The sequence below is a fragment of the Chionomys nivalis genome, chromosome 3 (assembly GCF_950005125.1).
Source record: "Chionomys nivalis chromosome 3, mChiNiv1.1, whole genome shotgun sequence".
NCBI lineage: Eukaryota > Metazoa > Chordata > Mammalia > Rodentia > Cricetidae > Chionomys > Chionomys nivalis.
The window spans coordinates 114,937,432-114,961,463 of record NC_080088.1 but is presented as its reverse complement, the minus strand read 5'-3'; the positions used below and the strand labels follow the sequence as shown (position 1 = coordinate 114,961,463).

Below are 24,032 nucleotides of genomic sequence, written 5' to 3'. Positions count from 1 at the left end.
GCGTAGGTGTTTCCTCACTTCCCTGCAGAAGAGAAAGGGGAAGCTCGAAGGGATGGACCACCTCTTTGTTCACGGAGCACACACAGCATGTCACCCTCTGCGGTTTTAGGTCAGGTCTGTCTGATGTCACACTCTGAGTTCTCCTCATGTGCACTGTAGGAAGGAAATCCCAAGGCCTTGCCTTTGGGGAGTTCACATCATATTTTGAAAGTCAAGGCTTCTGCACACAGAGTAACCCAGGGACAAAGTCACAGGGATAGATATTAAAATTATTAATAAAAGCACTCAGTTGACGGGTAGAAGATCCAGGCGGCCATTAACCACCACCACCATCACCATCATCGTCCGTCATCATCATCATCATCATCATCACCGTTTCCCATCACCACTGTCATCAGCACCACACACTGAACACACCCTCATCCCTTCTCAATATCCAGGTTAGCCCCACCTTATCACACTGGCCCCCTGCCCACCTTTGATTGACATTATCTGGTTTCTTGGTGCTCTATCTATGATGAGCACTCCAAGTGGCAGCCTCAGTTGGAAACCCTTAAAGCATCCCCCTTGGGAAAGCAGGCCTTGTGACGCTTGCTCAGTGTCTGTTGGAAGCATTCCCCCGTCTCCCCACCACTCCCACGGATACATTCGGAGATGGGAAGAGATGCCTAGAGAAATGGGCCACACTCCCCATTCATCTGATCTGAACAATGAGGCTTCAGTATAGTGAGCAGAAATAGTTTCCTTCAATGCCAAATGGGGAAAGTGAACTTCAGGGGTAGGTGAACCCTGCCAGAGGTCTCACAATAGGACTCTGATTCCCTGGCTCCAAGCTCAGGTATATTAGATAAACTACCATGTGGCTGTGAACCCACAGTGGATGCTATCGTATACATTTATTGTTATTCTATGAGGTATCTAGTAAAGGTCTTGGTTTTACACATCACATGGTCTCTCTCAGAACTACTTTACAGTTGGAGTATGAAAGACAAAAGGATGGATTGTATAGTTTGTGTTCCAATAAGGCTTGCTTTATAGAAACAAGCGATAAACCCACTCCCGGGCTATAGCTTGGCATCTCTTGCCCTAAACTAAAGATGGCCATTTCTTTTCCTTGACTAGTGAAATGTTCTAGCCATACTGAATAGAAAGGACATAAATGTATTTCTCAGCTTGGAGTGACTTGGACCCCCCTCTCATTGATTCCACGTCTACAGATTGCTGGGTGAACCCACCTTGGCTGCTTCCGGCTGGTTCTACTTCCATGTTTGTATTCATTTCTTGGATAAACTGGAGGCTGGCTGGCTTTGGCAGGACCAGTCTTCGGTTTGACTGGTTGCCTTGGTGACTAGGATGACAGATGCATCCCTCAGCATCTAGCACAGGCTGGTATAGACTTGTTCTCACTGTATCTGAGAGGAAGTCTAAAAACAAGGTCCTAAACACAAGGCTTCCTAAGGCCGAAGCTCACAAAAGACACAGTGGTCCTCTACCATTCTGTTGGCCAAGCCAGTCAAAAGGCCAGAGCAGACACAAGGCGCGAGGGAAAGAAAAAACAAAGCTGCAAAATCACAATACAGAAAGTCAAGAGTGGGGAGGAACTGGACTGTTTTAAAGATTTATTTTTATTACTCTTGAACTGTGAACGTATGTGTATCTGTGGGTCGTGTGTGCACGCATGTGCATGAGTGCACTGTCCTCAGGACTCAGAAGAGGGCAGCAGATCCCCTGGAACTGGAGTTACAGGAGTCCCTTGTGGGTGCTGGGAACCGAACCTGGGTCCTCTGGAAGAGCAGCCAGTGCTCTTAACCGCTGAGCCCCGTCTCGATGAACTAGAGCATTTTTGTAATCAGTTGTATTACTCGTTTTTCTTCCCCCTGTGACAGAATACTTAACCAAAAGTAACACAGGCACCCCACAGGTAAAGTCACTTGCTGCCGTGTCTGATGGCCTGAGTGTGGCTCCTACAAGTTGCAAGGTGGAAGGGGAGAATTGATTTCGCAGTTTGTCCTCTGACCCCCACAAATGCAACTCTTGTTCCCTTCCCCAGCACATTAAATAATTGTAAGAATGATTTAATTAATTACTTTTAAGTGATTAATTATTTAGTTATTCTCTAATGTAATAATTAAAACATTGTAAAAATATAAAAAAATGAAGGGAAGAAGAAATCACTCTGCTTGAGTCTGAAGGAATTCAGCCCACCCTAGAGGGGAAGGCAGGGCAGTAGGTGTGTCGTGCAGACTGCTTAAGTCTGAGCTGATCACAAAACAAAGAGTGCGAGCTGAGCCAAGCCGAGGTACAGCTCGCAGGGCCCATTGTCTGCCATCTAGTCGTGTCCCAGAGGTTTCACAGTCTTCCCAGGCCAGCTCAAGCCCTGAGCCCGTGGGGAACACGAGGGCAGGCTCTGCCTGTCGTCTCTTCAGCTGTCAGCCACTGCATCAGCTGGTGTAGATCAGAGCCTGGTTAGCCCCACATCCCAGCACAACTGATGCCAACGCTGGCTCCTACTCCTGAATTAACTGTGGAGAGCAATCCCAGCACCTCAGGGGAGTCTTGGCTTTTATCTTTCCAATGGGAGGGGCAGTCTAGAGGACTGAGACACAGATTCCTGCCATCTCTTTAAAATGACGAGGCTGTCCCTAGCAGCCTTTTCTAAATACCCGCTCAGTAAAGCGTGCCTACACCCCGTGTCCAGATCTGCCGTTGAATACTGGCATAGATGGCTGTGACGGCACTGTACATGCGGTCTGGCAGCCGGTGAGAGGAAACTATTGTCTCCCTGTCCACCCCCCCGCCCGGGATGTTCACACACATACACATACACACATACACACATACACACACATACACACATATACACACACATACATATACACACATACACACAACACATACACACACACATACACACATAGACACACATACACACATAGACACACACATACACACATATACACACATACACACATATACACACATACACACATAAACACATACACACAGATACATATATACATACATATACACACATATACACATATACATACACACACATACACACATATACAAACACATACACACACACACATGCACCTGTTCCTACTGGAGTTGTTCAGGTGTGTGACCGCTGGGCACACAGACGTGAGCTTTGCGCAAGCCCGCATGGAGCTTTTACCCACTGTGCCTTGCGTTCAAGTGTTTTCTCTGAGCTATAGTTCTGTAACCTGGAGAGGAAAAGCAGATTTCTATCAAGCGCGCTTCAAGGCTTTGTTTTCGCTTATTTCCCAGTTTGTTCATTAAAGGTTAGGTGAGAGAGTGTCGAGTTTGCGACTCTATGTAAGTTATCTAGACCTATCAGATCCTGACACCCCACCCCAAATGACTCTACCCCCGAGCAGGAAACGTCAGCAGTTTTATTTACAGCAGGGATTCAGGAGGCTGGACTCGGTTTCCAGCCCCTCTGTTTGCTGGCGTCTGACCGGCTGTAGATGAGTTTCATGGTCCTTTGTGCCTTGGTTTTTTTTTTTTAATCTACAAAACAGGGATGCTAATGGTGCCCTCCTCCCAGATTCATGAGGACGAGGGTGATCCACAGAGAGTGAGCATTCAGAGCAGTGCTCTTTGGGGTGCTTACAGTGCCTGTGGGGGACTGCTGTCACTACACATTGTCTCAGTCGTCCCAAACATGAGAATGTCAGATCCGAAGCAACTGACTCCCACCAGCTTCTATCCAGTAACCAGAAAGATGCTGAGCCCATTGGTGTGCATGCAGGGACAGTAAACCAGCAGGCAGCAGTGATAAAGCCAGGCACCTGAGGTGTAGAGACAAGGGGACACGATGTAGGCACACCTGTGAATAGCCTAACCTAGATCTGGAGGGATCCCTTACACAATGGGGTTTACTGTCCCCCAGTTCTGGGGACTGGAAGTCTAAGAGGTTGATCTCTCCATGGCCACACAGCAGTCCTCTCTCTGTGTCTTCACAGTGCCTTTCTCTGTGTGGTAGCCATGGAGAATCTTTAGGTGTCCATATTCCCCTTTGCACTAAGAACATCGGGCACGCTGGGTTAGAGCCTTCTAAAATGGCTTCATCTAAAATGAAGTGCCTCTTCAGAGGTCACATCTCCAAATACACTCATGCTTAAAAAGGCTGGGCCCACAATGAAGCCTGTGACAGGTGGGTTAGGGAGTTTGGAGAGCTTGAGCAAGGGTAGAGACGGTCAGCTTTGACTTGTTTGGGGCACTTTCAGAAGTCACTAGGATGGAGGTGGCAAAAATAAAACGGGATGGATTGAGAGACCGTAGGTGGAGGAGAAGGAAAGGGGGTGGAAAAAGGAAGGGAAGAAAGGGAGGGAGGGAGGGAGGGAGGGAGGGAGGGAGGGAGGGAGGGAAGGAAGGAGGAGGATAGAAGGAAGAAGTCAAAGGAACTGAGAAATGACGAGATGAAAGAAGGGAGAAGGAAAGGAGGGAAGAACAGAGAAGCATGGAAGGAGGGAGTTCACTGTTTAACTGCCAGACACAGAGCTACCAGCCGATGCTGTCACCTGCAGTGGGACCCAAGATAATACCGAAGGTGGGAGAGTCCTACCTAGGAAATAGGAGAAGGGAAATCTTTTCCTTCATCCCGAGGGGTGTGTGGAAGACACACATGGGGTGAGGTGGCTCAGACATGGTAGCTACACCCTCCCTAGCAGGAGAGGCTGGAGGGGGGCACTGCTCTAATCCAATCTGGGTCCATGGACGGGGGAAACCGTAAGAGAGGGGAGATCTCCCTGAACACTGAGAAACCATCCCTTCCTGCTCCTGAGAGCAGCGGGGCCTGGGAACCCTGGGGAGAGCCGCATCTGGGCACAGCACACTTTCAGGAAAGAGCTACCAGGATGCTCGGTAATAGAGGGTTCCTTTCCATTAGTGCAGGATGAAAAAGCGGGGTGGAGAGACAGCTTCCAGGAATGCACCTTGTTTCCGAGAACACCACGGACAGCGGGGTAACCCTCTCCTGGCCTCACTCACAGCAGAGGGACCACCACACACTGGTTTCATCAGTTCCTAGTCAGAGCTCAGCTCCCTAAGGCACTGTGTCTAGGGCAATCACTCTGCAGTTCAGATCCTCACCCATGCTGGCTGTGTGACCTCAGGTGACTCACTGTCCCTCTCTGAGTCTCAGCTCTCTCCCAGGTACAATGGTTGCCTGAACATTAAATCAAACACCTCAACACCATCTCTGCATAACATAATGCATGGTATGATCTTGAGCAAAATTGGTTGTACTCTAAAACCCCTTCTCTAAAATGGAGATAATAATTCATACCCCACCAGGTTGTTGGAAACATTAAATAATATGGAAAAAGCACAGCAGTCGATATCTGGCTTGCTGTGGACAGTGTAAGGTCTCCAAGCGGTGAGAAATGTCCATCAGACATATTGTTAGGCAGTGGTTTTGTTTCATTTTCAAATAATGCACTCAGTGTGTTTTTCTCCAGTAGCCAGCTATGTTTCAACCCAGCTAATACTGTTTCCCATTTCCAGGCTTTCTTATGCCCTCAGGCTTATTACATTTTTATAAGATAAATAACTGGACATCAGTGGAGTATTAATTGCCTTCAATTCTCATTTTATTTGCCTGAGTCATGGTCTCCAGCCAGGAGAAACGCTACCCACTACACACAAATTCAGAGGAACTGAATTTGCTTCAGTCATCGAGCCATGACTGTGTGGCTTCCCTAAGCCCCCTGAACTCCAGGGTCCTCGTGTGCAATGTGGCCAAACACTTACCCATGTGCCAGCGTGCTCACTGAAGCCAGCGCGCTCACTGAAGCGAGCACAGCTGCAGTCTCTATAGTGTGTTCCTCCCTTGTCTCTGCAGGGATTCCCTCTACCGCCAGCTGTGTGCGCTCCACTGGCTCCTCGAGGCCCTGACTATCGACCACACCCACCATACCATGAGGCCCTTGATTTCCTGTTGGAACCCCAAGTAAGGCCAGCGGCCCTGCATCCTACTGTAAAACTAGCATTCTCCTGGATGGTAAAGGGTGGGGACCTCACCCTTCCCACCCGCTCCCTCACTTTGGTGCTTTTGGTGGGTGATTGGCTTTAGGAGTTGGCATGCTCTCTCTATGAATCCAAACCCAGGTAAGTTGGATCCAGCTCCTACACTTTCTCCAGAGTCCATTGTACACACTTCTTTATAAGCATCTTCCTGATGCCGTGTGGCAATGCACCAGTAGCTTAAAATGGGGCACAGAGGGAAAATTTTCACCACAGAACTGGACAAGCTACACCAGCATACTGTGGACCAACAACCAGATTTCAGGCTCCTCCTGATCTCCGTGTCCCCTCAACCTTGTTTCTGAATGTCCCCCACCTCTGCTACCACTGCCTCCCACACATACACCTTTGTTCTTTGTTCTTTTTCTTTTTTTTCCTCCTTTAGTCCAACGGAATTTTGTTTGCTTGCTTGAGTTAGTTCCTCGGTTCACTGGCTCATTAGTGAGTGTGTTGACTGTTTGGGTTTGTTCACTGGTTGGTTGGTGGGTAGGTTGTTGGTTGGTTTATTGGTTCATTGGTGGGCAAGTTGGTTGGTTGGGTTGGTTCATTGGCTGGTTAAATAAGTGAATTGGTTAATTAGTTATTGGTTGGTGGGTGGGTTGGTTGGGTCATTGTTTGGCTGACTGGCTTGAATTTTGTTCTGTTGGTTTTTTAAATATATGTTGAAGGTTATTTCCTCACTTAGACCTAAGGTACTTGTTCCAGGTTCTGGAGCAGCTAGGTAAACCTGGATGGAAACTCTAGAGAATGCTGACTAACCAACCCATGAAAATGTAAGCAGTGCCATCACAGGGATGGCTCACACCAGAGCTTTGAAGTCACTGTTTCAGGAGCTGTAGAGATAGCTTTCGGCTTGTAGAGACACCATCTTTGGGAGGCCCAGTTGTTTGCCCGAATGAAACAACAGCAGAGAAAGAGGGTAGAGAGCCCTGCCTTGAGGAATTGGATTTGTACCCTGAAGACCCTGGCTAAGTAGAATAGAACAGTTCCCCAGCACTGAGTCCCTGGGATCCATCTGTCTCCACGCCTCAGAATGGGGGCCCAAGCTGCTAATTTCAATTTAAAAAAAAAAAAAAAAAAAAAGTAAGATCACACTAGGAGCCAATATTTTACCAGGACACATCAGGCAGAATCCATTGAAGATATAAGTGTGCCTGGCTCCTGGCAGACAGAACCAGGACCAGACCTGGCCACCAGAGGAAGCAATGCCACCCAGGAAGATCTCCACGAGAAGTCAGGGTATTTGCTAGAGTTGGTGTATTCCGATAGAGCCTGCTCTCCGTGTGGGGATGTTTTAACTTGTTGTTGGAGACATGCTTCTAAAGGCTTAAGTTACCTGTTCTCAAGGCCCAGAGATCATGATTTATAACAGTGCCAATCTCTGTAATTTAAATATGTGAGGACCCCACCATGGCTGATCTCAACCTCATGAATATGGTGTGTGTGGTTGAACTTGGAGTTGAGAAGCTCTGTGATGGCTATCCTTAGTTGTCAATATGGCTACATCTGGAATTAAATAAAACTCCAAAATGAAGGTTCACACCTGTGAGGGATGTACTACTTCTAATCTGGATCTATGAGGCAGGAAGACACACCTTTAATCCAGATCTTTTGAGCTGGGAAAACCAGTCTGTAATCCGGGCCATACCTTCTGCTGGAAGCCTATATGAGGACATGGAAGAAGGGAGCTTTTGTTCTTTGCCTGCTTGCCCTCACTCCTGCTAGCAGGTCCATTCCTTCACTGACACTACTTCTTTGGGATTCCAGAATATACTGAAGAGCAGCTGATATATCCAGCCTTGTGGATTCTTAGACTTTCCTGTTCACAAGCCATAGTTGAATTAGCTGGAGCATAGCCTTAAGTCATTCTAATAAATCCCCTTTCTATATAGAGAGAGATGGATTCATTCTATAAGTTCTGTTACTCTAGAGAACCCTGTCTAATACAGAAGCCATGTGCATGAACTATTAATAGCCAGTGAGAACGAGTATGAACTGGCCCCAGCACACCAACATATAGGATTCATAAATACAGATGTTGTTACTTTTGTTAATTATGGGGTTAAGTTCCCTAGAAAGTACATGAAAACATCTTTTGAGTTAGTCAGAAAGCAGAACATCTTCTCTTGGATACTTAGTGCATCTCTGAGGTCTCACCCTGAAGCCAAGACTAAAACCAGGTGGATCTGAGTGACTGGGATCAAGAGTTTGGGCATCAGTTCAACCTTCTATCCTAGACCCATTACTACAGCTAATTAGAGCAGTTGAGGCAGGAGAATTTCAAGTTCAAGGACTGCCTGGGCAGCTTAACATGACTGTGTCTGAAAACAGAAGACTGGAAAGAGCCCTTGAGTATTCATCTTTGCCAATGCCTTTGTCAATCATGGGTAACACCCTGGCGCAAAAGCCCTAGCTTCAACATCCAATTCTGGAGGAGAAAGTTGAGAGTTGGGATTCCACATAGACAAGTCCACGCCCTGCCACCTGCTACCTGTGTGGTCACAGGCATGTCACTTGTCCTCTTAGCCTGCGTTTCAGCGCCTACCAAATGCATTGCAGACCCAAAAGAGTTATTCCTAAGATCAGACAAGTTTATGTCTAGAAGTACAGTAAATGTTCATTCTGTGATGTCATTGAAGATAAAAATTTCTAGAGAGCAGACAGAGCTGTGCTCGTCAGTGCCCCTGAGACCTCAATCCAGTAGGGCCATGCCGGGAGAGAGCATCCCTGCCCACCTTGGGCCTTGGCAACAGCAGAGGCCTCCAGAAACTATCCAACCACAGAAACCTCAGCCTCAGCCTCAGCCCCACCTATACCCAGAATAGCAATCACCGAAAAAGCCAGACTACTTGCACCTAGAGGAGTGACCACTGGAGCCATGGGCCCAGCTGCACCTGGAGAAGCGATCACCAGAGGCTCAGCCCTGCCTGCACCTGAAGGACCTTTCAGTGGAGTCCCAGCCCCCAGCCACACCAATTGAAGGAAGAGGGATGCCCTGAAGCACAGGCTCCACCCATACTGATCGGAGGAAGAGATGGGTAGACAAAAAGGTAAGAACACACTAAACAACACAAAGAGCAATACAACCCCAGAAGCAAGAAGACCTGAACACCCCAACGCAGATGAAGCAGAAGAAAATGGCACTAAATATGGCTATATGAAGATGATTAAGTCCATTAAAGAGGAAATGAAAAATTCCCTTAAAGAAATGGAAGAAAAGACAAAAAATGGAAGAGATCAACAAATCTCTTAAAGAAAACAAGAAAATGTATTAGGATCGAAACCTAGTGCCATTGTCCTTGGCTTCTCATCAGCCTTCATTGTCTGCCATGTTCAGAGAGTCCAGTTTCAACCCATGCTTATTCAGTCCCAGTCCAGCTGGCCTTGGTGGGCTCCCAATAAATCAGTTCCCCTGTCACAGTGGGTGGGTGCACCCCTCGTGGTCCTGACTTCCTTGCTCATGTTCTCCCTCCTTCTGCTCCTCATTTGGACCTTAAGAGCTCAGACGGTTGTTCCTAATTGAGTCTCTGTCTCTATCTCGATCCATCGCCTGTTTGGACCTAGATAGAAGTGGGAGGACCTTGGTCTTCCCGCAGGGCAGGGAATTTGTACTGCGCTTCAGTATCGAGAGGGATGGGGAATGGAGTGGGGGGAGGAGAAGAGGAGTGGGGATAGGAAAAGGGGAGTGGGGGGAGGGGGCAACATTTGGGAGGAGGGGGAGGGAAATGGGAAACGGGGACAGGTGGAAATTTTAATAAAAAAAGAATAAAAATAATAATAAAAAACCTTAACAAAAAAAAAAGAAAACCAAGAAAAAACAAACGAACAGATGAAGGAAACAGTTCAAGACTTAAAAACCAAAGTAGAGGCAATTTTAAAAACACATAAACCAAGGGAACTCTGGAAATGGAAAATCTGGGTAAAAGATTAGGAACTACAGATGCAAGCATAAATAACAGGATATAAGTGAGAGAAGAGAGAATCTCAGGTGTTGAAGGTAGATAGAGGAAATAGATTCATCGGTTAAAGAAAATGTTAAATCCAACAAATTTTTAACACAATATATCCAGAAAATCTGGGACTTCACGAAAAGAGAAGAAGCCCAGTTCAAAAACATAGAAAATATATTCAACAAAATCATAGAAGAAAACTTTCCCAACAAAATCATAGAAGAAAATTTTCCTAGCTTTAAAAATACAAGAAGCTTACAGAACACCAAATAGACTGGCCAAAAAAAAGTCCCCTTGCCTCATAATAATCAAAACACTAAACATAAAGAATAAAGAAAGATTATTAAAAGCTGCAAAGGAAAAAGGCCAAGTAACATATAAAGGCAGACCGATTAGAATTACATCTGACTTCTCAATGGAAACAATGAAAACTAGAAGATCCTGGTCAGGCATTATGCAGACATTAAGAGACCATGGATGTCAGCCCAGACTACTATAACAGCAAAGCTGTCAATTCATAGACAGAGAAAACAAAATATTCCATGAAACAATGAGATTTAAACAATACCTATCCACAAATCCAGTCCTACAGAAAGTACTAGAAGGTAAACTCCAACCCAAGGAAGTTAGTTTAGCTACATTCACAAAAACACAGGCAATAAATAATACCACACAAGCAAATACTTAAAAAGAGAAACACACACTCACAGACATGCAATACCACCAGCAACAACAAAAACAAAAATAACACAAACTAACAATCACTGGTCATTATTATCCCTTAATATAATGGACTCAATTCACCTATAAAAGATATAGGCTAACAGATTAGATGCAAAAACAAAATCCATTCTTCTGCTGCAGGCAAGAAACACACTTCAACTACAAAGATAGACATTACCTCAGAATAAAGGGTTGGGAAAAATTTTTCCAGTCAAATGGACCTAAGAAACAAGCTGTTGTCGCTATCCTAATATCTAACAAAATGGACTTCAAACTAAAATCAATCAAAAGAGATGAAGAAGGTCATTTCATATTCATCACAGGAAAAATCTATCAAGATGAAGTTGCAGTTCTGATCATCTGTGCCCTAAGTACAAGGGCACCCTCATATGTAAAAAAAATACTAAAGTTTAAATCACACATCAAGCACTACACACTAATAGTGGGAGACTTCAACACCCACTCTCACCACTGGACAGGTCTTCCAGACAGAAACTTAACAGAGAAATAAAAGACCTAACAGAGTGTTGTAGGAGCTGCAGGCTGGGCTGCGTCCCGCCACCCGGCTAGCTTTACCAGAAATAATTACACGGAAACTGTATTCTTTTAAACACTGCCTGGCCCATTATATCTAGCCTCTTCTAGGCTAATTCTCACGTATTAATTTAGCCCATTTCTAATAATCTGTGTAGTACCACTAGGTACGCTTACCGAGAAAGATTCAGCATGTCTGACCTGGCGGCTGTCTGCATCGTGTCTGCTGCATCGCGCCTGGCTCTGAGAGGAGCTGCCCTGCATATGAGCTCACTTCCTCTTCCTCCCAGCATTCTGTTCTGTTTACTCTACCCACCTATGTTCTAACCTATGAGGCCAAGCAGTTTCTTTATTAATTAACCAATGACCTTCCTCCATCAACAGAGAGATAAAAGACCTAACTCAAATGAGCCTAACAGACATCTATAAGACATTCCACTCAAATGCAAAAGAATATACCTTCTTAGCACCCCATGGAATCTTCTCTAAAATCAACCACATAGTCAGTAACAAAGCAAACCTTAACAGATACAAAAAAATTTAAATAGCCTCCTGTATCTTATGGGCTCACCATGGCTTAAAGTTAGAATTCAGCAACAACACTAATTGCAGAAAGCCCATAAACTTATAGAAATTGAACAGTGCTCAACTGAATCACTATTGTGTCAAGGAAGAAATAAAGAAATTAAAGACTTCCTAAAATTCAATGAAAATGACAGCTCAGCATGCCCAAATCTATGGGACACAATGAAAGCAGTGTTAAGAGGAAAGTTCATAGCACTAAGTGTCTACTTGAAGAAACTAGAAAAATCCCACACTAGCAAATTAACAGAAAAACTGAAAACTCTAGAACAAAAAGAAGCAGACTCATCCAGGAGGAATAGATGACAGGAAATAATCAAATTGAGAGCTGAAATCAATAAAATAGAAACAAAGAAAACAATACAAAGAATCAATGAACAAAAGAGTTGGTTCTGTGAGAAAATCAACAAGATAGACAAACCTTTATCCAAACTAACTAAAAGACCGATAATATGCAAATTAACAAAATCAGAAATGAAAAAAGATATATAACTATAGACATTGAAGAAATCCAGAGAATTATCAAATCATACTTTTAAAACTTGTACTCCACAAAATTGAAAAATTTAAAGGAAATGGATGATTTTCTGGATAAGTACCACATACCAAAATTAAATCAAGACCAGATAAACAAATTAAATAGACATATAACCCTTATGGAAATAAAAACAGCCATCAAAAGTCTCCCAAGCAAAAAAAGTCCATGGCCAGATGGTTTCAGTGCAGAATTCTACTAGAACTTGAAAGAGATAACACCAATACTTCTCAGATTGTTCCACACAATAGAAACAAAAGGAACATTGCCAAACTCATTTTATGAGGCTATAGTTACCTGATACCCAAACCACACAAAGACATAATAACTAAGATAGATAATTACAAGCCAATCTCACTCATGAACATTGATGCAAAAAATACTCAATAAAATACTGGCAAACCAAATCCAAGAACATAGAAAAATCATCCACCATGATCGAGTAGGCTTCATCCCAGAGATGCAGGGATGGTTCAACATAAAATAATCCGTCAAAGTAATTCATCACATGAACAAGCTGAAGGAAAATAAACCACATGATCATCTCATTAGATGCTGAAAAAGTCTTCAACAAATTCAACACTCCTTCATGATAAAGATTGTGGAGAGAGCAGGGATACAAGGAACACACCTAAGCATAATAAAGGCAATATACAGCAAGCCAACAACCAACATCAAACTAAATGGAGAGAAACTCAAAGTGATCCCACTGAAATCAGGAACAAGGAAAGGCTGTCCACTCTCTCCATAACTATTCAATATGGTACTTGAAGTTCTAGCTAGAGCAACAAGACAACAAAAGGAGACCAAGAGGATACAAATTGGAAAAGAAGAAGTCAAACTTTCTCTATTTGCTGATGATATGATAGTATACATAAGTGACCCCAAAAATTCTACCAGGGAACTACTACAATTGATAAACACCATCAGTAAAGTAGCAGGATATAAGATTAACTCAAAAAGTCAGTAGCCTTCCTATATACAGATGACAAAGGGGCTGAGAAAGAAATCAGAGAAACATCGCCCTTTACAATAACCATGAATAACATAAAATATCTTGGGGTAACTCTAATAAGACAAGTGAAAGACCTGTATGACAAAAACTTTAAGTCTTTGAAGAAAGAAAATGAAGAACTCATCAAAAATGGAACAAACTCCTATGCTCTTAAATAAGTAGAATTAACACAGAAAAATGGCAATCTTACCAAAAGTAATCTACAGATTCAATGCAATACTCATCAAAATCCCAGCAAAATTGTTCACAGTCCTCAAAAGGTCAATACTCAGCTTCACAATTAAAAACAAAACAACAACAACAAAAAAAAAACTCAGAACAGCCAAAACAATCCTGTACAATAAAGGAGTTTCTGGAGGCATCAACCTTCCTGACTTCAAGCTCTACTCTAGCGCTATAGTAATGAAAACAACTTGATATTGGCATTAAAAACAGACAGGTGGACCAAAGGAATCAAATTGAAGCCCTGATATCAACCCTATAATACACCTATGAACACCTGATTTTTTTTTTTACAAAGAAGCTAAGACTATAAAGTGGGTAAAAGAAAGCTTCTTCAACCAATGGTGCTGGCATAACTGGATGTCAACATGTAGAAGAATGAAAATAGATCCATAGCTATCCCCATGCATAAAACTCAAGTCTAAACGGATCAAAGATCTCAATATAAAATCAACCACACTGAGCCTCATAAAAAAGAAAGTGGGAAGTGGCCTTGAATACATTGGCTCAGAAGACCACTTCCTAAATATAATCCTGGTAGCACAGACACTTAGAGAAACAATAAATGGGACCTCTTGAAACTGAAAAACTTCTGTAAAGCAAAGGATACAGTCAACAAGACAAAATGACAACTTACAGAATGGGAAAAGATCTTCACCAACCCCACATCAGACAGAGAATTGATCTCCAGATTATACAAAGAAACTAAACATCAAAAGACCAAATAATCCAATAAAAAATGGGGTACAGATCTAAACAGAGAAGTTTCAACAGAGGAATCTAAAAAGGCTGAAAGACACTCAAGGAAATGCTCAGCATCCTTAGTTATCAAAGAAATGCAAATCAAACAACACTGAGATACCATCTTACACCTGTAAGAATGGCCAAAATAAAAAACACTGATGACAACTTGAGGATGTGGAGTAAGGGAAATACTCCTCCATTGCTGGTGGGAGTGCAATCTTATATAGCCACTTTGGAAATCAATGTGGCGGTTTCTCAGAAAATTGGGAATCAATCTGCCTCAAGACCCAGCAATAGAAAGAAAGAAAAAGAGAGAGAGAGAGAGAGAGAGAGAGAGAGAGAGAGAGAGAGAGAGAGAGAGAGAGAGAGAGGAGAGAGAAAGAAAGAGGTATGAAGAGAGTTCTACTACCAATAGATGATATCCATGGTTACTGGGAACTCAAGACACTAAAGGCTGGGGAACAAGGTCACGGCAGCTCTCACCAATGGTGGCAAGCCTCAAGGAGCAGAGAGGGCAGTCAACAGTCACTGGTTTACCATGCAGGAAGAACACAAAAGCAGTGTGGTTATCTAAGTCAGACAGACAGCATGGGCCTTGTCAGAAAACCAGGTGGGTGGAAGACCGGCTTTTATGAGTCAATGATACGTATATGCTGCTTGCTTTATACTGGGTACAACATTCCTGTGAGTGCAAGGCTTCTCGATCTATGCAGTATAGCAAAGTAACTGAAGATCTTGGTGCAGTGAAACTGCTGAGCTCGTGGATCTGGGTGGGGCCCGAGAATCTGCATTCTAGCAAGCTCCCGCTAATCCTAACTTTGAGTCCATACACTCAGGGCCAGGGACCTCTTGCTACCAGCAGTGCCTCCTCCTAAAGGTTCCAAATCTAAAACACCACCACCATCTGGGACAGGCTTCCAGAATGTGACCCTGCTGGGTCTGATCCAACCTTACATATAGAGTAAGTTTTCTCCTATAAAATAGTTTCAGAAGCTGTTCTGAACATGCAATTTTGAAATTGCAGACTGCGTGTAAATGTGTGCTCTTTGACTTAACAGAAGAAGAACCCTTCTGCATCTGAACCCTCCCTGCCTTGGAGGTTATCAATGACTATACTCCAGAGATTAAGTTTTCATCCCTGTGAAAACAAGCAGCAGTATTCTGAACAGCCCACATAATAAGCAATTTTCTGATTTAACTATTTCTATATTTAAATGAGGCTCTTTATCATGTGGGGCCATTCCCAATCACTGCTGGGACTATCACGGTAAAGGAAGTGGGCCACACCACTGCCCATTGGACCTTCCATCCCAGGGAAGGGACTGAAGGATGCAATCAATAATAAACATGCAAAGACCAAGATAATCTGCCAGTCTAGAGGGACAACCCACAGACGAAGAGCACTTGTCCTTGCAGAGGACCAGAGTTTGGTTCCTAGCAACCGCATGGTGGTTCAAAGCCATCTGTAACTCCAGTTCCAGGGAATCCATGCCTGCTTCTGACCTCTATGGGAACCTGGCAAGCATGTGGTGCACAGACAACAGGCAAACACTCATATACATAAAATAAGTGCAATTTTTAAAAATCTGCAATAGCAAAAGCACAATCCCAAGGAATCTGGTGGGTGATATTTCAGTGAGGGGAAAGGCTTGCTTTCAGTTTGATCATCAAGGCAGATGCTCTTAGCACAGGCATTCTGAGTGAAACACCTGCTTTGCCTCCCACTCTCCTCCTCCCAGCCAACACGAGAGCATCCCTCCTTGCTCTGATACTCAAGTCAACACCTCAGGAGTGGAAGAACACAGCACGGTCATCCAGTTATCTTATTTCGGAGGAAAGCAGGACAGGGCTACCAGGCCTGGAAGATTCCAAGAGGTTGGACCACCGCAGCCTCCCTGGCATGTAATCAGCACTTCCTCCCCTTGGCCACAGAGCCTGGAGCATATTCTAACCAGCCCACAAGATTTTCATCTTGAGAAGAACACACTTTACCCTAAATTGGAGCTGAGAAAGTGAGAGTAAGTGTGTGCGAAAATTGTTCTGATTGCCCCGACAGATAGACATCGTCAAGTGACCTCTGAGAACAAAATGTGCTTGAAGGGTACCGTTTAAAGAGATGAGCCAGGGCTCTCTCCCCTTGATTTCTGGGAAATGATCACCCCCAGAAAGCACCGGCAGGGGAAAAATGATGGTCTGAAAATCATAGCTTTCTCCCCTTAAGAGCTGCCTGCCCCACCTGGCTTCCCACCATCGCCAGCTCCTTCTCAAAGCCATGCCAGGATCTCCTCTGATGAAAGTGTGTAATCTTTGTAATAGCTGAACTGGATTCACCCATTTGAGACTCATTTCTTTTCACACCCACACGATCTATGGGCCCAGCTCTGGCCCTTAGCCCCATCTTACAGATTGGGCCTGAGGCTTGGAGAAGCTAAATAACCCTGCACAAATCTCTCTCTCTCTCTCTCTCTCTCTCTCTCTCTCTCTCTCTCTCTCTCTCTCTCTCTCTCTCTCTCTCACACACACACACACACACACACACACACACACACAGCAGAAGGCCGGGTCAGGTAAACTCCAGCAGAACAGCAGGTTCTGATACTCAAGGACAGACACCCAAAGTCCCGGAACAAATCAGTCAAATGTGCTAAATGAGCAGTCATCCCTTCGTCCTCCTCATCTCTGAAACTGGCTTTTGGCTCAGCCTCCACACCCGACACCAGGGCCTTTCTCATTATGACCACGCAGGGAACCGGAAGATAGAGATCCTGTCTAACTCCGCTCCCACCATCAGCAGAACAATGAATCTGCTCCTTCAGGACAGGCTAGGAACCCATCTGCCTCAAGAGTTACTGTCACTCTATGGCCATGTATTTTTTTTAACAAAGCAAATCACAGAGAGACACCCAAATTCAGGGGACAGGGAAGTGGGGTTCCATTTGGTGAACAGCGCTCATAGGGAGGGTTCATCAACTCGCTTTTAGCCTCCGGGCAAGGTGCAGGGTGTACTTCCCTGCTCCAGCTGCCTTTGATCTTTCCTCCCCGCCTGTTGATCCTCCGGTGGGGTTTATTTGCTACTGAGAATGAAGCATCAGAGAGACCGGTCCTGCCTAACCCGGCCTCTCCTTTATGAGGGCTTCCGAGGTCTGCAGGGATCCGGACGCCGCTTTAGTTCCTTTAGCCTGCCGCTTGAAGTCGCAATAGACTTCAGGTCGCCTTGGAAGTCAGCATTAGCGGAAGGCTTCTATCTTCCTGATTGGACCTGAATATTTAAGATTTCAAAGCTTGTCTGGGCCCAGATTTAATTTTGAAAGGAGAAGGAGGTTGCTTTTGAACTTCAAGAAGGCATTGGCAGCTCAGCAGGGGCTGCCTTAGCAAAGGAGAAAGCCAAAAGCCCCGTGGTCATGAAAGATACCATGGAACAGCAAAGCTGCCTGTTGGTTAGCCTGAAATCGGGCTTCAGAAGCGGCACTGTTTAAACACTGTGTATACGGCTGGAGCTCCGCTCCTTCCTCCGGCTGGATTTTAAATATTCCCTAATTTGATTACTCAGGGGACAAGCAAGCTGAACCGACTCAAATGAACTTCTCTGTTAATTATTCAGAGCTTTTATTGTATAATCAAGCACCAAGTCTTACAAAAAGCTTGGAGGCACATCCTACTCCCACCCCAGCCTGGCTCCTACCTTAGGGTCTGTTTCTTGTGTTATGGTTGTGAACTGCTACATACCCAACAGGCCCTGCCTCGAGGGGCAGAAGAGTCCCTTTCCTTAAGAAGAGTCCCTTTCCTGATTGGTGACAGCCTGTGGGTCTGTTTCTCGGAGCTGCATATCATGAGACCCCGACCTTAAGTTCAGTTCATCTGACCATTGGAGGGGTTATAGAAACACAAGCAACATAGCGCATTCAAAAATGCCAACATGATAAATTTGGTGGCACTCTGTGAGGAAGGGAGTCACCCACAAAGCCTGTTGAGCTTTAGTCTTTATCCAGAAAGTTCCCAGGCCATGAGGGAAGAATATGATGCTGAGGAGGAGGGCACTCTAATAAAAATAATTCAAGATCACAGAATAAGAGATGTACAGAACCCCGTGGCAGGGACCTAGGTGAGGGAGGGGCCTGGAGTTCTGGTCCTCCCCTGAGCTGCAGAGGGCGGTGCTAATGACTCTGGCTCAAGGTGGCAGCGATGGGGATGATTCCCTGAGAGCCCAGAAGCATCTGGTACAGAGTGCTCTAGTGACTCTGGTCACTGTGTGACTCTGCACGCCCACACCCATCCTCCCGGGACATCCTGTCACACTGCGCTCTCGGATGCTCCTAAGTATTCCTGATGCTGGTGCCAGTGATGAGCGGACAAGGCACAGATGCAGAAAGGAGGACACTTTCCTGTCCGCCACCACCATAACCGCAGCCTCACCCTGGACTCACTCCATAAAAGAGCCCAAGTCCAGAACTCATACAAATATACCTTGCCTCCCACAGTCCTCACCCAGGAAAGGGTGGTCTCTCAGACTAAAAACCCCACCGATGCAGAACTGCTCCCCCTCCCAAAACAAAGCAGTAGGGGGAGAAAAATCATACTAGAGACCGTTTGTTCAGCCTGAATTTATTGTGTTCCTGTAGGATGGGCGGGGGGGGGGGGCTTTGTAATAAGCCAAGACTGTAAACTGAAAACTCATTAAAGCTGTTTGTCACGCAGGGACCCAGGTGGTAGCAAGAGCACAATAAAGAAGATCAACAAGGACAAGTCCATGGGGCAGAGGTGGGATCACTTTGTCACCGCGCCAAAGGTAACCAGGAGCCCACCCGACCTTGAGAGCCCAAGCCCCAGCCAGGGGGAGAAGCATGCATCCCACAGACAGTCTACCGTGGGAAAGGTTCTTTATAAAAGCCTAGGTGATTTCCCAAGCAGAGGAAAAACCACATGCTACTGGATTTTTTTATATAATTTTAATTAAAATAGTTATCTGAGCATTATAGGAAAAACGACATTTGGCCAGACACACTAGAAAAAGAGAGGAAAGGCGGGGATGGGCACCTGTTACTAGAAAGAAACGGACTCAACTCTATCTTTTAGTCAATAGTCTCTCTGTCTTTCTGTCTGTCTGTCTCTCTCTGTTTCTCTGTCTCTCTCTCTCTGTCTGTCTGTCTGTCTCTCTCGTTCTCTCTCCCCATCAACTCACTATGTAGGATATTCTTCCAAGTCACATATGTCTTCACTATTAAGAAGGTATTTTGAAGTCTGTTACCTTCAACCCAAGCTTTGCCCATCCCCAATGCCTAAGGACATCTACCCAGCAAATGAACACCCAGATAGTAGCGACAACAAATAGATCTTTGTCTGCTTATGGAGAACACAGCTATGCAGCTGGGGTGGATACAGATCCTGTCCCTCACACACAGAAACAATACAGTGCCACCCCACCTACCACACACAGTGCCCACCCCACCTACCACACACAGAGCCCACCCCACCTACCACACACAGTGCCCACCCCACCTAACATACAGAGCCCACCCCACCTCATATGCAGTGCCCACCTCACCAAACACACAGTGCCCACCCCACCTACCACAGCGTTAGTGAGCAGCTCAGGGAAAGGATATGCAAACTCACTGGAAAGTGTGAAGAAGGAGCAGACAAGAAGATTCAAAAGTAGAGGCTCTTGCCGTGAAGGCAGATGCCCTGAATTTGATCTCTAGGACCTGCATGGTGGAATAAAAGAACCAACTCCAGCAAGTTTGCCTTCTGACCACGCGCACGCACACACACACACACACACACACACACATGCCCCTAATATGTGTATGTTTTGGGAAACACTTCTCAGCATACTGACAAAAAGGCCAGTTTCTTTAAATGTTACTCCACGCTACCGTCCTAACATCCCAGAGGGCCCCACTCTTAGAGAGGGTCACCTCGGGCCTGTGTGTTAAACATAAGGTTCTTCAGGGTCACACTCCCCATAATAGGACTGCTCCGTTGTTTCCTGCTCTGTCATCAGCATCCTCGAGGACCCGAAAAGCACCAGCCTTTGTTTTCTCACACAAAGTTGCTATGGAGACACTGTGTGCATCTGTCTCTAGAGACCACAAAGCAGCAGGCGCCATGAGCCTCTGTATTAAAAAAAAAAAAATTTAAAAAGTGTCCTTCCAGAATGTTCAGTACTGCTACTGTAGAATTCTCCCAATCAAGTCTCCTGCAGAGTGTGTGGGTCACGCCCTGGTGGTGGTGTAGTTCAGTCTGGGGGTGGCAGGACTCTGGAGCACCTACTCTGGCTCGTCCCACTTTGCGACTTTGGACAAGCCCTTTCTTCTCCTCACCAGACCTCCGTTTATCCCTCTGTAAAGTGGAGCCCTGGAAAGACACCCTAGCCAGCAGTCCCCCATTGGGTTTTTGGCATGTTTAGACCTCATCAGTAGCAGACAGTGTCCTGAGGGAAATCTTGTGGATGGAAAAACCAAGCTAAGTGGAACCAGCGGGGGGGTGAAGTCTGTGGCCAAATGAAACCCAGCCAAAAGGAGGGCTGAGAGACTCTCATCAGGGCGTGCAAACGGGAGCCCAGGCAGGCTGCATTATTTTCAACAAAAGCCAAACACTAAGTTTTTTTTTCTATAAAAGTCTCCGAATTTGTAAAACAAAACAAAACAAAAACAAACAAAACCTTGGATAGCTAAATATGTCTCCCCATGACACCCAATCCCTGCTTCTTCGAAAGCATAGAAATTCACTCAGGGGAAACTTCCCCTTTAAAAAAAAAGAAAAAGAAACACCCTCCCCCAAAAGGGAGGGAGGGAGGGAGGGAATGAGGTGAAGAGAAGAGAGAAGAGGAGAGGAGAGGGGAGGGGAGGGGAGGGGAGAGGAGGGAGCAGGAGGGGAGGGAGCAGGAAGGGAGGGGAGGGGAGGGGAGGGAGCAGGAGGGGAGGGAGCAGGAAGGGAGGGGAGGGGAGGGAGCAGGAGGGGAGGGAGCAGGAAGGGAGGGGAGGGAGCAGGAGTGGAGGGAGCAGGAAGGGAGGGGAGGGGAGGGGAGGGAGCAGGAGGGGAGGGAGCAGGAAGGGAGGGGAGGGGAGGGGAGGGAGCAGGAGGGGAGGGAGCAGGAAGGGAGGGGAGGGGAGGGGAGGGAGCAGGAGGGGAGGGAGCAGGAAGGGAGGGGAGGGGAGGGGAGGGGAGGGGAAGAGAGGAGAGGAGAGGAGAGGAGAGGAGAGGAGAGGAGAGGAGAGGAGAGGAGAGGAGAGGAGAGGAGAGGAGAGGAGAGGAGAGAGAAGAGAAGAGAAGAGAAGAGAAGAGAAGAGAAGAGAAGAGAAGAGAAGAGAAGAGAAGAGAAGAGAAGAGAAGAGAAGAGAAAAAGCCAGTTCCCCCTGAGACAGAATGTGGCAGCTGGGTCACATCACTCCTGAGCAAACTGTGAAAGCCAGAAAAGCACATGGGACTGAAGTCCGGGAAAGTCAGTTCGATAAAGGGCAAATGACAGGCTGAAGCCCATCACATCCCCCCACCATTCTATCTTTCCCTCACTCTCAGTCAGAAGAGTCAGCCCTTCACTTGGGTCCCTAATAATCTGTGTAGCACCAGTCTTACCGGGAAAGATTCAGCATGTCTGACCTGGCGGCTTGCTTCATCGTGTCTGCCCTGGAGAAGAGCGGCATCGCGTCTGTCTGAGGCATCTTACCTCACTTCTTCTTCCTCCCAGCATTCTGTTCTGTTTACTCCACCCACCTATTTTCTAACCTATCAGGGCCAAGCAGTTTCTTTATTAATTAACCAATGACCTTCCTCCATCAAGTTACCATGTTCTCTTTGTGTCCACCTCGGTCCATCCCCACTGTTTTATCAATGAGGAAACTGAGGCAGAGTGATCTAGTCCCTTGACTCTGAGTACAGGGCTCCTTGCAAGACCCCAGATTGCCCTGGAGACACAATCTGTTAAACCTTCCACAAAGGTGTTGGTCTAAAGATTCTTGTCCCCCAGCGCCTGGGACTCAGAAGTGGCTGCTGAAGCAGGAAGGTGACCTCTGCATGTCCCTGCTATTCCTGAGCTCTGACATCCTCTCTCTCAGGGTGGCGGGGTGTAGAGAGTCCCGTCAGGCTGACCAGGTCCTGGTCAAGCTGCAGGGTCAGGACAAGGGAAGCCTCCTAAGTGCCAGAAGCTCTCGAGGTGGAATTCCCCAGCACCATCATTTTGTAACCCTGAAACTGACTTGGAGAACAGGATAAAGCCAGTCCAAACTCCAGCCCCCCCAGCCTGTTGCATGCTGAAGTTGCCTTTTGGCTGTGCAAATTTTTGCCAGAAAACATGGGGAAAGAAGCAAAGCAAAGGAAGAAATGGGAGGAGAATGCCCACAACCCTACCCCCTCCTCTTCCCGCACCTTTTCCCTTCCTCTGTGCAACCAAGAAGTCCCTCCCCACTTCTAATACAGGGAAGTTCCGCCTATATTCAAGGCCCTAAAACGTTACCAACAACACTTGTGTTTCAGTGCAGTTGATCGCTGGAAGCAAACGTGTTGAGTGTAATTCTCACCTAGTGTCATGGTGTTAAATCTTGGTGTGGCCTTCAGGATCCCCTCTGCTCCCTGCTGCCTTCATTCCCAGAACATTAAATATTAGGAGTTGCATACAAATATGGCACCAACCTGACTCTCCAAAGCACTTTCATTTTAAAAGCTCTCAAGGAAAATTATTTCTGGGGCTGGGGAGATGGCTCGCTAAGTAAGAAGGCATGACGCACAAGCGTAACTACCTGAGTTCGAATCCCCAACACTTAGATTAACCACCAGGTATGGTGCTTACATCCCCAGCACTGTGGAGAGAGTGATGGAGACAGGAGGATCACTGGGACTTGCTGGCTGCCTGCTTGGCTCCAGGACCAAGGAAAGACCCTTCCTCAAGGGAAGAAGATGGAGGACAATAGAGCAGGACTCTGCTTGTCTTTCTCTGCCCTCTTCTTTCACTAACAGACATACATACACACATGCACACATGCACAGATACCCACAAGCACACATGCACACACACACACATGCACACATACACATGCACACATACACACAAGCACACACACACACTAAAGCTCTGTCACCTCTCTGCAATCTCCATGGCATCTTAGGTGACATAAAAAATCATTAGTACAGGGTCAAGGGGACTTGCAGTGACACACACAGAAAAGAACATCTTCTGATCATCTTGGTTGGTGACACCGGTCACTCCAGGTCCAGTCTCTGTCCATGGTGTTTTCAAGGAGCCAGGAGGAATTGAGTCCTTTGACCCCCTCACCTTGACCTCATCAGGGATTAGAAATACCACTTCCCACAGCCTGGTACTGGCATAAGAACAGATAGGAGGACCAATAGAACCAAATCAAAGACCCAGATATCAATCCACACACCTACGAACACCTAATTTTTGACAAAGAAGCAAAAAATATAAAATGGAAAAAAGAAAGCGTATTTAATAAATGGTGCTGACATAACTGGATGTCAACATGTAGACGAATGCAAATAGATTCATATCTATCACCATGCACAAAACTTAAGTCCAAATGGATCAAAGACCTCAACATAAAGCCAGCCACACTGAACCTATTAGAAGAGAAAGTGGGAAGTACACTTGAACACATTGGCACAGGGAACCACTTTCTAAATAATAACCCCAGCAGCACAGACACTGGGAGAAACAATTAAT

The 24,032-nt window shown here is 45.8% G+C and overlaps 1 protein-coding gene across 2 annotated transcripts in view; it reads left to right on the top strand.

Moving 5' to 3' along the window:
• The window catches only part of Ccdc60 (coiled-coil domain containing 60), a 182,376-nt gene that overhangs the window by 133,277 nt on the left and 25,067 nt on the right, over positions 1 to 24,032 (top strand). For both annotated transcript variants that reach the window (XM_057765817.1, XM_057765818.1), the window contains 2 exons: positions 5,870 to 5,977; positions 19,052 to 19,142. In XM_057765817.1, coding sequence (XP_057621800.1) covers positions 5,870 to 5,977; positions 19,052 to 19,142 — 199 coding nt within the window. The remainder of the gene's footprint in view (positions 1 to 5,869; positions 5,978 to 19,051; positions 19,143 to 24,032) is intronic.